At 44.8% G+C, this 14,575-nt stretch overlaps 1 protein-coding gene across 1 annotated transcript; it reads left to right on the plus strand.

Annotated features, from left to right (window-relative positions):
• The first annotated feature begins 293 nt into the window (after positions 1-293).
• LOC142376932 (uncharacterized) lies at positions 294-4,053 on the plus strand. The gene is made up of 5 exons (XM_075460642.1): positions 294-378; positions 1,149-3,390; positions 3,515-3,611; positions 3,741-3,836; positions 3,919-4,053. The coding sequence occupies exons 1-5, from the start codon at positions 294-296 to the stop codon at positions 4,051-4,053; spliced, it is 2,655 nt and encodes an 884-aa protein (XP_075316757.1).
• The last annotated feature ends 10,522 nt before the right edge of the window (positions 4,054-14,575 follow it).

Here is a 14,575-nt window from a genome sequence, read left to right on the forward strand (position 1 = left end):
ACAGAATCTTCTCGCCCAGATTCCGAGTGACAGACAGCTCTGGCGGTCATCCAGAATTCATATAACCGTAGTTGCATCCGTAACTCTCGTTCTATTTCATTATTCCTGACCGCCAGAGGGCGGTGCTTTCAGCACTGGATGACTAATGCCAACAAGGTCACGAGGAATGCTTACCGCATTAAGGCATGGAAGCTGTTGATAGAACAGTCGTTGCCACAGCAGGTAAAGCAGCCACATTGACGCGATAATAGCGAGCAAAGGTACATGAGGATTCCCAGGTCGCTGCAGCACAGATGTCCTGCAAAGAGACCCCTTTCAAGGCTGCCCATGATGTAGACACACTCCGAGCAGAGTGGCACCGCACGTTACTGGGCGCAGGTAGGCTCTGTGACCTATAAGCATGTAAAATCACATTGACAATCCACTTTGAAAGTCTCAGTTTTGACAGAGGTTGACCTTTCCTACTGCCCCCATAGCAACAAAACAGTTTGTCCGATTTACGAAAAATGGCTGTAGTCCCAACATACGCCTTGATTGCCCGAACAGGGAAAAGCTAATCTGACAGCTCTGTTCCCTGCTGTGACGAGCTTGGTGGACTGAATGTGGCCAACTCAATTGCTCGGTTTACATGTGAGGGAGGCACCCTCTTTGGCAGGAAGGAGGGATTTGGTAGGAGAGTAACCCCCGACCCATCCGGATACCAAAGCATACACATCTCGCTCACTGACAGGGCGTGGAGCTCACCCACTCGCTTTACTGATGTGATTGCCTGCAGAAATGCCGTCTTTGTAGACAGCCACCTGTGTTCTGCCGCTCCTATGTGTTCAAATGTGGGCCGACACTCATAACGTCCACGCCTTGTAGCGGTGTGAGGGCTTAAATGTCTCAATGACCCCAAGAGCTATGCCAGCGGGAGTGCCTCAATGCTTAGCACCCCCGGCAGGGTCACCCATGCTGGACAGGTCAAAGGGTAGAGGCCAGACAAAATGTGGACCACCTCACCCCGGAGGTAAAAAGGGTTAGCGTAGGGCCAACTACCCTATCTAGAAAAATACATAAGTTACAGAAGCACCGATGATAAGAATCCAAGAAACACAAGTCGTGGGAAAGGAAGGGCCTCCAAACAGGAGGCTTATGACGCAGGGCAGTAAAAGCCGAAAGGAAGTTGCAAGGGGCAGATGTATCATCAGACCACCACCTTATTGTGACGTCAGCACGGCTGAGGCTGAAGAGATACTCCACAAACACCAATCCACGTAAAAGATTCAATGTAGGCCTGCTCAAGGATAAGGACATCCAGACAGCATTCAAACTCAGCATTTCTAACAGGTTTCAGCCACTGCAGGAACTCTTTAAAGAGGAGGATATAGATATTGAGAACCAGTGGCAACAGGCCAAAAAGGGCTGGCTGGACACATGTGAGGAGGTCTTGGGCAAGACGAAACAACATCACAAGGAGTGGATGACCTTCCACACTATGAAGACGCTAGAAAGGAGGAAACAAAAGAAAGAGGTATTGAACACAAGCCGGACAAGAGCAGAGAAGGCAAGGGCACAGGAGGCCTACACAGCAGCAGACAAGGAAGTTAAAAAGAGCATCAAAAAGGACAAAAGAGACCACTTTGACGACCTAGCCAAGCAGGCAGAGGAAGCTGCAGGGAAGGGAAACCTGAGGGAGCTCTACCTGACGACAAGAAAGCTAGCAGGTAAATTCCAACAAGTAGAGAAACCAGTTAAGGACAAAGAGGGCAACCCACTTACAACAACAGAACAGCAACTTAGAAGATGGGCAGAACACTTTAATGAGCTATTAAACAGACCAGCCCCAGAGGCACCTCCAGATATACCACCTGCAAATACAGAGCTACCTATCAACACTGGAAAACCTACAAAGGTAGAGATCAAGAAGGCCATCATGTCTTTAAAGAACGGGAAGTCAGCAGGACCAGATGAAGTACCAGCAGAGGCCCTCAAGGCGGACACAGCCTTGCTGCACAGCCTTTTCAGTAGGATTTGGGAAGAGGAGCAGGTTCCCCTGGAGTGGAGGGAGGGCATACTCGTTAAACTACCGAAGAAGGGGGATCTTGGTAATTGTAACAACTACAGAGGGATTATGCTACTGTCAACAGCAGGGAAAGTGTTCAACAGAATTGTCCTAGAGAGAATGAGGGATGTAGTGGATGTCAAGCTGCGAGATGAACAGGCAGGTTTCCAGAAGAACAGTTCCTGTGCTGACCAGATTGCCACCCTACGCATCATAATAGAACAGTCACTGGAATTGAACTCTCCTCTCTACATCAATTTCATAGACTACGAGAAGGCCTTTGATAGCATAGATAGAGACACCTTGTGGAAGTTGCTGCGGCACTACGGGATACCAGAGAAGTTTGTATCTCTAATCCAGAACACATATAAGGACATGAAATGCAGAGTAGCCCATGCAGGACAGCTAACAGAGAGCTTTAAGGTGAAGACAGGAGTACGTCAGGGATGTTTACTGTCGCCATTTCTTTTCATACTGGTTATTGACTGGATTATGAGGAATACTACTAGAGGAGGGAGAAATGGGATCCAGTGGACACTTTGGACACAGATGGAGGATTTAGATTTTGCCGACGACCTGGCACTCCTCTCACACAACCACAAACAAATGCAAGATAAAACAGCCCATCTGGACAGAACATCAATCAGTACAGGACTCAAGATCAGCAAAAAGAAGACTGAACTCATGAAGATTAACATTACAAACAGCACACCAGTCACAATTGGAGGGGAAGAGGTGAAGGAGACAGAGTCCTTTGTGTACTTGGGAAGTGTGGTTGACCGGCAGGGGGGCACGGATGGGGATGTAACAGCCAGGATAGGGAAAGCAAGAGCAGCCTTCATCATGCTTAGGAACGTCTGGGCCTCCAAAGTGATTCGCATAGCCACCAAACTCCGGATCTTCAACTCCAATGTCAAGTCAGTATTGCTCTACGGATCCGAGACACGGAGAACCACAAAAGCAACACAACACAGGATACAAACATTTATAAACACTTGTCTTAGAAGGATCTTTAAGATTAAGTGGTCAGACAAGATCAGCAACCTGGAGCTGTGGGACAGAGCAGGACAAAACCCGGTGGGAAGCCAGATCCTCAAGAGAAAATGGTCTTGGATAGGGCACACCCTTAGGAAGACACCATCCAGCATCACAAACCAGGCTCTAACCTGGAATCCACAGGGTAAACGAAGGAGAGGAAGGCCAAAAAACAGCTGGAGAAGAGACACGGAGGAGGAGATGAGGAGCATAGGCAACAGCTGGCAAGACCTAAGGAAGAAGGCCCAGAGACGAGTGCAGTGGAGGACAATCATCGGTGGCCTATGCTCAGGCATGAGTAATGGGCCTAAGTAAGTAAGTAAGTCACCCTGTGTCTGGCACCACTGAGAGAAAATCTTCCACTGATTAGCATAGAGTAACCTAGTGGAGGGAGCCCTGGACCTTAATACTGTGTAGATCACCGACTGGTCACAGAATGCCAGGAGTGGGTCCTGGCTCCCAATGGCCAGACCCAAAGCTGAAGGCGATCCGGATTCGGATGCCATATGCGTCCCCCCAGCTGAGAGAGGAGGTCCGGTCTCCTTGGGAGGCGCCATGGTTCCCCCTGGAGTAGTTTCAGCAGCACTGGAAACCATGGCCGCCCTGGCCAGTTGGGAGCCACCAGTAGCAGTCTGTGGCCCTTCTGTCGCACTCTTTCCAGCGTCACACGAATGAGCAGAATTGGGGGAAAGGCATAAAGAAGGTGGCCAAACATGAGCCAAGGCATCCTTTCCCAGAGTGCTGGTCCCCCCCATCAGTGAGTACCAAAGGGGACAATGTGTGGATGTTTCTGAGGCAAAAACATCCACCTCTGCTCTTCCATATCGGCCCCAAATCAGCTCCACCACTTCTGGGTGGAGTCTCCAGTCGCCCTGTGGCAGCCCTTGGTGGGAGAGAACATCCGCCACACTGTTCTGTACACCTGGAAGGTGTACGGCCCTGAGGCTCAGGAAGTGGGGAAATGCCCATGTTAGGAGCTGCTTTGACACCTGCAGCCCCTGCTTGGACCTGGTGCCACCCTGATGATTTTTTTTTTTATTCACTTCAGGGTGATGTCCTCCTGTGAAGTGGTGTCACTGTTAAGAAAAGTGACGAGTGAGGATAGCAGGCACCAGTTTTTATTTTGCGCACTGCAATTGTCCACCCAGAGTATGCTGTGGCGTACATCCCTCTCCTTCTCCAATGCTGTGACATATGCTGACGTTATCTCTGCTGCACTCCGCCCTGCTGTTCCCTCGTGACACAAGACAGAGATGGTGTTCTTCTTGTTTTTTTTTTTTCCCACTGAGGCGAATGTCTCGTGGTATACTGTGATGCGGCGGGTAAAAAGAGATGACTTGACTCCTGGCATGCGTGGCAGCATTATGACCTTCTGGAGGTCCACACTCCTAACTGATGTGTTCTCCGGCCAGTCCCTCTCTGCATCTGCCTGGTAGCTGAGGCGGGTCTCCAGAGCAGACTCCTTGTGTTTTTGCCACCTTTGGCACTCCGGGCAATCTGTGTTTTCACTTTGATCTGTGTGGCAATTCATATGTTCAGCATGTTTCAGACAGTCCTCACACTCTTCCTCCCCAAGTTTGGCAAAACTGATTTTTTTGTTTTTTACGACCTTTCTGTAAGTTTCATATGAGCAAGCATTTCCTTTGTCCAGGTAATCTGAATGCATCACCTTAATTGTGATGTCACTTGGGAGGTACCGCTGATGTGGGGCATGCTCTTGTCTATAATGGCTCACGCACGGATGGAAGGACTCAATGTGCTCATCCAGGGTCTTCACGTCCAGCTTGTTGACGGCCGCCTGCCTTCCTCTCTGGTCCTTGAGTGGAGCCAGTTGCTTTGTTTTCAATTTCCCCATCATGGAAATGACGAGACTGTCATTTTTTGGATGGTAGCCCAATGTTGAGAGAAAAAAAATCTTGCAGACCTGAATTGGCTCTCCTTTGTGGTCTTTCAGCCAGTAGACGAATGAGCGGCCACCGCGACTTTCTGGGCCGGTTGTTCTTCTTTTGGTCGGCAGTGGGGTTACCGAGTAAAACATCCATGATCTTCTTTCTGTGTATTCCATCTCCCAGTATTGACCAAATACCTCCCTCCGTCGTTCCTCCGAAATGTGGTCTGTACACCTTCTGTGACACTTGGCACCACATGGCTCCCTCATTAGTGGACGTGATTCTCCTTTCCTCCCTTCCACCTCAGGCTGTGGCTTTGGCTGTGGCCCTTGAACTTCTTCCACTGGGTCTCCAAGTTCCACTTCAGTCGGTGTCAAAGTCATCGTCGGAGTCAGAGTTGGGGTTGGGACATATTCTGGGTCTGTTATGTCGTCATCATCAAACAGGATAAGGCTGTCTACGCTGCTATCCAGTGCAGTGTCAACGATGGTCCACGTAATTTCTTCAGCAGGGGGCAAGTCTTTCTGCCTCTTTGATCGAATATCCTCATTTGCAGCTTAAATGAAAAAGACAGACAATTAATGGCATCCATGTAAAACCACAAAGAAATTAATGTAACACTGCATACAATAAAAAATATAATAGATCTGTCTGTCTCCCTGCCTACCTATCTATCTGTCTGTGTCTATCTAGCTGTCTGTACTGCAACAAAAGAAGAAATATGAAATTACTAATATTTATAACAAGTGGACCTACACAGCAACATCTTTACTCTGATAAATATCTATATATCATTATATATTTTATTTTATTTTATAGGGAAGAACTTATATCAATTAGGCCCATGGCCAAAATAATGTGTGAATTAGGCTAACACTTACAATCATGAATAAATAAATTTGTAGCCTTAACGAAAATTAAGAAAAAAGCATATTTCTGAGACGTTTAATTCCCAAACGAAAAGAAAATTGAATTGTTAATATAATTGAAGTAATCAAATTTCTTATTTGCATATAATATATGCTCATCTTTATCTTCATTCCATAATTATGGAGGCCACTGTTTATGAGTAAGCGGCAAACTGAGTATTATATAATAGATCATTTATTATTGGTGTTGTTTTCTAGCTGCTCCAAGAAAGCTTAATCTATAAACCATCCAATAACAGCTGTATTGGGATACACGACATTGTTGACCACTAGATGACGCTTCACTAGATGATGCTTTGTGACTGTGCCATAACATACTCGCTAACTTCTCTAAATAGCGGACATATTCTTTAAACAGCGGCTAAACAAAGAGTGTGTTTTAAGTTGAAGCGGACAGTGTCACGTTAAAGAACAACTGTAACACCGACTGCTTTGTTTATGGACAACATATTCCTGGCGAACAACGCCGTGAATGATTATGAATAAAATGAAGATGCCGTTCATGTAATTAGACGAAGAGAGAGATCACGCTCTTGGCTGCTTGAATGTTGTGGGATAACTTTATACATGATGCCTTTCGAATTTTTAGTAAATATTTTTCCACCGCTGGTTGGATTATAACTTTACAATGACATTGCATCGGCGACGATGTGAAGCTCCAGAGGATAAAGTAGCTAGGAGCAGGGAGGCCCGGGAGCCGGTAAGTAAACGCTAGCAGCTGTATTACAGCTGACAGCTGACAGCTGACAGGTGTTTATATTGTGAGTGCTCATTTCTAAATGCTTAATGTCACTGTTTCTTACCATAGTCGGGGTATTTTCTTTTCAAGGCCAGTTCAACCATCATCTTTCCTCTGGATTGTGCCATCTCGGAGATTTGTGTGAAGTTAGAAGATTGAATTTGCCGGAGGAATGTCAAAATAGTCGCGTGAGGATGTTAAAGCCCGCGAAATCGGCCTGTGTCTGTGTTCGCCATGGTAACAGTAACTTCACTGTGCGGCAACACGGGTGTTTTTACGTAAAGCAAAACAAAGCATAAGTACAGTAACTGACATGAAACAAAGCAAGAATACAGTAATGGATGTTACTGTATTCTTGCTTTGTTTCACCGGGGCTTTTTGCAGTTACTGTACAAATGACTACCATTTTTCTCCAAAACGACACACTTTTGAGATAAGATATTTTGCCACATAACAAAGGATGTCTTGAATGTCTTGAAAATGACAATAACTCATTTTCGACCAAAAATGCAGTTACTGCCTTTTTGCTTTGTAGGGCAGAGTGTGTATCCCTTGGACAGCGTGGATACCACCCAAGGGTCCGTGGTCTCCCTCTCCCAGTAGCTGATGTGCTGTTGAGAGAAACACCAACCTTTTGAGCATCAGATTCGACCCCCCCGGCTCCTAGAGCCCTTGGGGGGGCGACCACTGGGGCCTGGTCTTCTCGGCACCCGAAAAAAAGGCCGGGAGGGAGCCTGCCGGCGCTGATAATAATGCCCCGAATATTGAGAGGACCTCAGCTGTGCACCTGGACGAGCAGGTGGATGAGAGGGGTTGGGAAAGACGGCAAAAAAACCCTCTACCTTGGGGCCTGAGCCGGGCCCCGACGCAGGCCGGCAAACCGCTGCCTGGCCTGGTCAACTTGGGCACTGCACTCTAGCGCCTGCTGAGCAGCTGGCCCAAACATGTGACCTGGAACCACTGGAAGAGAACGTAGAGTACGGCGACACCCATCCGACAGTGGACAACTGTGGACATCAACCTTCCGAGCTCCCTAGACATAAATGCAAAACTCTGAAGAGATGCATCACTTAGGGTCTGAGCAGAGGAGTCTACACTAGATTCCTGCAGGATCTGAGACAGGCACAGTATAAGGTGGGAAAAGGAATTACCAATACGGCCCATGCTTGCCGCTATATTATAAGCCCTAACAAGGAGATCATCGTCAGCCAGCACTGTGGACGGGGACAGCGGGCATCAGGTCTGAGAGCCTCATTGGGTGAGACTATCAAAGAGGCAATGGAAGCCATGGAGGCCAATACGATCCAACCCATAGGTGCCTGTCTCCTGCATGGCTGCAAAATTCCTGCAATCACTGGCGTGATGAGACAGTAATTTTGGATCTGCCCAGCAGCGTTGGAGCTCTTCAATATAGGGCTTCGAAGGAGGGACCGAGAAAGCTGCAGGTTTTGGCGCCTGCCTAAAAAAAGCACTCGAATGAGCTGCTATGACGGGAGCGTCATCCAGCCCCAGGTGGGTTAAAGCCATCCGAATTGCTGGTTTCAGTGAGGCATGGCCAGCTTCTGATCCACGCAATGAACCATCAGACCCTTGAGACAAATCGCCAGAGGTTCGAGAAACTGAGTCTTTATCCTCGTTCTGTCCGTCCCCCTCATCAAACAAACTGCAGGAAGCTGCAGTTGAAAGCACATCGATGTCCCGACAAGGCGAGCCCCTTGTGGCGGAATCACCACTGGGAGCTGACACCCTATCATCAAGCTGCAGTTTGAGCTAGGTTTGAGTTGCTCCTTAATCTGGGCAAACTTAGATGAGAGCGTGCCCATTTTGCAAAGCAAAGTGTCCACCTTCCTAACTTTCTTAGGAGGTCCCTGTGATGCCGTACTACGTCTGCATCCTCGTCCCCTAGGTGCTGCCGGGTCTGCGCTCCCGCTAGCGGATAGCGGCGCAGTATCCCCTTCCACCTCTACCAGTCTAGTCATTCTGACCGACAGTGGCATAAACCCACAGTTCATACATGGGTTGTCAGATAAACCTCTCCTCAGGTGTTCAACACCGAGACAGGCCGGACACTGATCGTGGCCATCCTCAGGTTGGAGGGGGGCCATACAAGAGCTACAGACATGCGAGCTCAACATGTCATCAAGTGGGACAGTTTACAAAAAACGAAGGAATAATACAGTAAATCATCCCATAAACAGTGTAAGACAGTTACAGTGGAAACACTGTGCCGCACACCCACACAAAAATAAAGATCAAACGCGTCCGCACCGGAGCGTTCCTCAAGAACACATTTAGTTCAACGAGTCAGTGCACTTCACACTGCCCGACAATTAAAGTAAGATCTCAATGGCGTGCTTACTGCCGCTGCAACCCTCCGAAAGCAGAGAGTCAAGCAACGTAGTTGTAATATAATATGCGGCGAAAACACCGCCGTTCAAAACAAATACAAGCCTGGCGAGCCGCCGGCTCCTTTCATCTGCTAACAATTAAGCAACTTACCTGTCTGCAGTAATTCAGTGCGAATCAAAACGGCGAGATCACCGCTGTTCAACACAAATACAAGCCCAGCGAGACGCCGGCTCTTATCATCTGCTAGCAATTAATCAACTTACCTGTCTGTAGTAATTCAGTGCGAATCGAAACGGCGAGATCACCGCTGTTCAACACAAATACAAGCCCGGCAAGACGCCGGCTCTTATCATCTGCTAGCAATTAAGCAACTTACCTGTCTGTAGTAATTCAGAGCGAATCGAAACGGCGAGATCACCGCTGTTCGCCCGAAAGAACAGACACGTGAAAGAATAAGCGGCTTGCTGCAGTCTCTGGTGGACGAAGAGCCGAAGCACCAACCCTCAGGTTACGAGACTACCAGCGGCGAGCCACATTTTGACCTGCTATCCAGTTGAGTTTTCCTCAATTGCGAAAAGAAAGAAAGAACAGATTGCGTGATGACGTGGGGGTCTTATACTGGGGCGTGCACCCTACGTCATCACATGGTCACAGGTGACTTTGTTGGTATAATAACTCGACCTGCACATATGTGAGATGGAGATGTCCAGTGCTGAAAGCACCGCCCTCTGGCGGTCAGGAAGAATGAAATAGAACTGTTACATTCTAACTAGCTAGGTAAATTGGCTACAAGTAAAGAATTGAAAATCCACAGGAACAGTACATATGGTAGGAAACTCTCCAAGGCAGTGGTCTCAAACTGATCTGTGAAAGGGCCGGTGTGGCTGCAGGTTTTTGTTCCAACCCTGCACCACAGCTGATTTGTTTCATTCAATCAACTGAACTGTCTGCACTGAAGGTCTTAACTAGTTAAGACCTCATCTTCCATGTCGCCAGGGTCTGGGTTGCAGCACCTTGTGGTAGCATGGACCATGTTTTGCTGAACCAATCTGAGTGACTGTCTGATGCAGAAGGAATGTAGAATAAAAATCCACATTATATTACTTGCTCAAACTGCTCTTAAATTATTAAGATATAATCATGTTTCTATGACAAAAAAAAAAAAATCTGCTCTTCTGGTAACCCCCTTCCGAGCTTGGCTAATCCATCAGGATTCATTTCTTATTCTCCAAACTGAGTCTTCTTGCAGCTGCTTACTGAATATACCACTACTACTACCACTCAATATTGCTAAGTACAGAAACACACATAAATAAAACAAGAAATAGATGAGCCTCTTGCCTTCATCATCATATTTTAGTAAAATCGAGTAAGGGTTTAATATTGGGCTGTTTGTCGAATCCAATCACCTTTATTTTCATTTCATGTTGTCAAATAACAGAGCTTTCTATATAAGACAAAATATAAAGAATGCAAATGTAGAGGTATCTGTAAAGGAAATAAAAAGTAACAATTAACTGTTTTCTTCTTATCTCTGGCAGATGACGCTTGCATGTCAAAGACATCTACAATGAAAAATCAGACCTTAAAATGCTCAGTTGCTATCATGTTGGATGTTGACTGTTAAGAGTTTGGGATGAATACTGTAAAGATGCCAGGAAACTCAGGCTCACCCCATGCTGCTCACGAACGAGCCACAGATGTCGAACAAAACACTGGTATACAGTCTACAGTTTACATTTGAAGAATAAACACAATGATTTTTGGCACTTATTAGTAATTTAATCTCTCATTAGAGCTTGTTGAGTTAATATTTAGCAAGATGATATTTACTGATGAAACTGAAACTGATGAAAAAGATGAGCCAAGAGCTCTGGCATAAAAAGAAAAAAAGGCAACAATACTTTACTCTTCTTCACATTTGTTCTCCTTTCTCTTCCCTTGCCATATCCCTGTACTCTCTCTGTAATTTCCGCGCACTCGGTTTGTCATCTCTCTTACCATGTAAATGAGAAGACGATGTCCGTGAGCGAAAGCTAACATTAAATTAAATTAAAGCACGCTAACATTAGCAACATAACTCCTCTGCTCTTCTATAATAAGGTAAAAGATTATGGCCAAGTGTTTAAAAAAGACATAAAGGACAACGTACCTTTTGACTTTCTCCTCTTTTTTTAATATGGTCGATCTCCTATTCCACAGGTCGAGACCGCCTAGTGGCCTGGCGAACTTCCATTGTGTTTTGAAGTTTGCAGCGTGTTTTTCTCTTGCATGTGTTGTGGAGTTTGCAGCGTGTTTTTCTCTTGCATGTGTTTTGGAGTTTGCAGCATGTTTTTCTCTTGCATGTGTTTTGGAGATTGCAGCGCGTGTGCTCCGGTCGTTTTTGTGATTGCCGCATTTTTCTCTTGCAGCGTTTTACTGTTGGATTTGTTTTTCCGTTTGCAGCGCGTTTGCACTTGTCGGCTATCGTAAAGAAGCCATCAGGTGCCCAGTTTAGAAAGAGAAGAAAAGAAGAAGAGGAGAAACGGGCAAAAGATAAAAGTATGCAGATTTCTATAAGAGACGTGAGTGACGTAGGCTATAGGCTATTTATTAGCCTCTTGCTAATATGTTGCTATTAGCCACGACTGTATTTGATTTTTAGTTTTGCTGAACTAGAATTAGAATTGAGGCATCATGTCATGCAAGGGATGGTTCGCCCAGAATGTAAATCTAGCCAGGCCCGCCTCTGCTGCCTCCCCATTCCTATGGGAGCTTTCCAAAGCTACTATTTTCATTAAAGGAAAATAAAAAATACAGTCACTAATTGTCCGATTTTTATAAAGAGAGCCCCGTGAGAAACATATGTATTTATTAAACCTGAGCCCTTTGCTGTAAACTTACTTATTTTGTCATTCCTGAAGAGTGCCCTAAGAAAATTCATGTAGAAACTGGCTTGTTTGACTGGTTCAAAAATTATTTTTGGAAAGCCATTGAAGATAGGTCTGGAAACTGGTAATACAGATTATTCTAATGCAGCAGTTGAATAAATCAGGTTCTTGTTTTACCAAGTTCTGACACAGACCTGTTCTATGTTGCTTGAAAAGCTTTCAGTGTCTCTATGAGGTGAGCTTTTCACAATCCAGACATTTACCTTTCTGAGTGCTGCGTCGTTCCACCTCAACCCCGAAAGGATTCCACAACCAAGACGTATAGTGAGTCCTCTGTAAAGAGCAACAGAAAAATGCACAAGTGTGAGAAGCTGTTTTTGTTAATAAAGGTGCAGGAGAAATACTGAATTAGCCAAATGTGAATATTGAAAAATTAAAACCAAAACTCAGAATTTATTGTGAATTCTTGTCCCATACTTATTCTCATTCTAAAAGGAGTGATTTCATGGTGGTCTGTCCATGTTATGTCATTTGTTATTTAGACGATGCACCAACAAGAATACATGGCCAGAGCTTATTGTTCAGTGCTTTTATTTTCGGACCCACTTTCAAAGTCTGTGCTCCATTTTAAAATATCATTATGAAACGCAACAATTTACACAGCAGACAGTAATTGTCCAGACATGGAGAGTTCAGTGGAGCACAAAAAGCCACAGTCTAATTGGTTAAACAACCCAGTGACAGTAACAGACTGAATCACAGAAAAAAACCTGCTGTTTTCAGTTTGAGCAGACCACAGAACCGATTCATTAAGTGTAATAAGATATTGCTCTTAAATCTGTTACCTGTTACTTCTTATCATGTGTTTTTAGGCCCAACTGCTACACAATAGTTATGCACAGTTGTAACTGCAAAATTCTTTAGCAGACTGTTAAACCATACCTCAAATTTTATTAAATGAGAAAGACATGAACACAGAAGCCTGACAGGAAAAGCATGGATTGTTTTTTTGTTTTTTTAAAAAAGAGTAAAAGAAAAAAAGAAAAAGTCAATGGATAAAAGAACATTTCTAAGCACTATAAAGCTGTTTGCATGGGGCTGTCCAGCTGTCTAATACCTGTCATTAGCCAGAATCTGTGTGATGAGGATACCTCTACTCAGACAGCTTCAGTCATTGCACAGACATATAGATGTTGCAGCCAAGAACATCGTGAAGGCCATGTTGCAAGGTTTTCCTCTAATTTCAAAACATTTCCCTGGGGGAGGGGGGTTAATAACTTAGAGAGGGATTTCATCTGTAATTTTGGGAGCTAGATAGTTGGTACAAATAGGCATAGGTGTTGCACCTGCAGGACAAGTGGGTTTTAGTTAGAGGGGAGAAGCTATCTGTCGAGTGTTGTGTCAAATATATTAGAAATTACCAGAAGACCCGATCAGGACATGACAAAGCTGTGCAGTTCTTACAACACCAAAACGTTTTTGGTGTGCCAGTCCAATTATAGGAGCTCACCTGCAGAAAGGGCCTCTCCCATCAGCACTGATTTGCAACCACACTCTAATTTGTCCAAATAATGAATCGGCCCATGTATGTGTAATACAACAACAGAAAGAAATGTGAATGGCGGTCGCAAACAGTCAACAAAGTATTTTAGACATACACCTGGCATGGCAAGGTAAATTGATATATATCTATTATGCAGTCAGTACAGTATTGTACAGTATTGTACAGTACACAAACAACAGGAGTTAAGTCCAGTAACAACTATTTCTCCAGCTTACAAGCTGCTATGTTTTGCTTTAATGGTCCTTTAATTTAAACATGTCAAGTCACATTCAGCCTGTCACAAACATCCACATGACCTTTGTGCATTTTTTTGTGTTCGATGTGAGGGGCAATGTGCCCACACACAGTTACCAATCTTTGAAACTGACACTTGGTGGTACAAGTAATGTCTCTTCTTGTTGATGTTTCTCTTCTGGGCTACAAACGCATGTAGTGAGCACAGCAACATGTACCCCTAAGTTGTAGTGGGAATGATGATCTATTGTCTATGTTCATAGCTCATATCTGTCAGCTGGCCTTAACTATTTAATTCATTTATCAACTGTAGCTAAAGACTCTCTTATTGTCTTTTTTTCTTATTGCCATCAGTGTAGTGTCTCTCTGTTTCAATAGGATTTTGATAAAATGACCATAGTTGTACTGCGTATTATTTCAACAGTAAAATAAAAATATCATAGCTGTTTTAGTAATGGAGTGAATCACATAACAGTTTTTGACATTTATGCCATTTATTTCTTTGGCTGGAAGTGAAACTCTGTTCAAACATTTGCTTTACTGAATTCAAACAGAACATCTTGAGCAATACATGTTTTATCCCAGCTATCAGGGTCTGTGCAGTGTTAGAAAGTTCCACTGCTCCAGGAAGATCCCTTCTGGATTCAACAGAGGGACTTTTTTTTTTTAATCCCTTTCTTATCTTATCCAATCAAAAAAAAAGCTGCTCAACGGGGAATTTGAGTCCTCACTCTTACAATAAACTCATAGACAGATTACGTTTCTAGAGTGGGGGGTAAAATCATCACAACTGGCACCCTAACATACTTCATCACCTCCTTCCCTCTCCCTCATTGTTTGGAACCAAAACACAGGGAGGATATTTATGTATTTCTCCACTCAAATTCCACTTCCTCCCTCTAAAGATACATGAAAAAGACCC

Source organism: Odontesthes bonariensis, chromosome 3, assembly GCF_027942865.1.
Source record: "Odontesthes bonariensis isolate fOdoBon6 chromosome 3, fOdoBon6.hap1, whole genome shotgun sequence".
NCBI lineage: Eukaryota > Metazoa > Chordata > Actinopteri > Atheriniformes > Atherinopsidae > Odontesthes > Odontesthes bonariensis.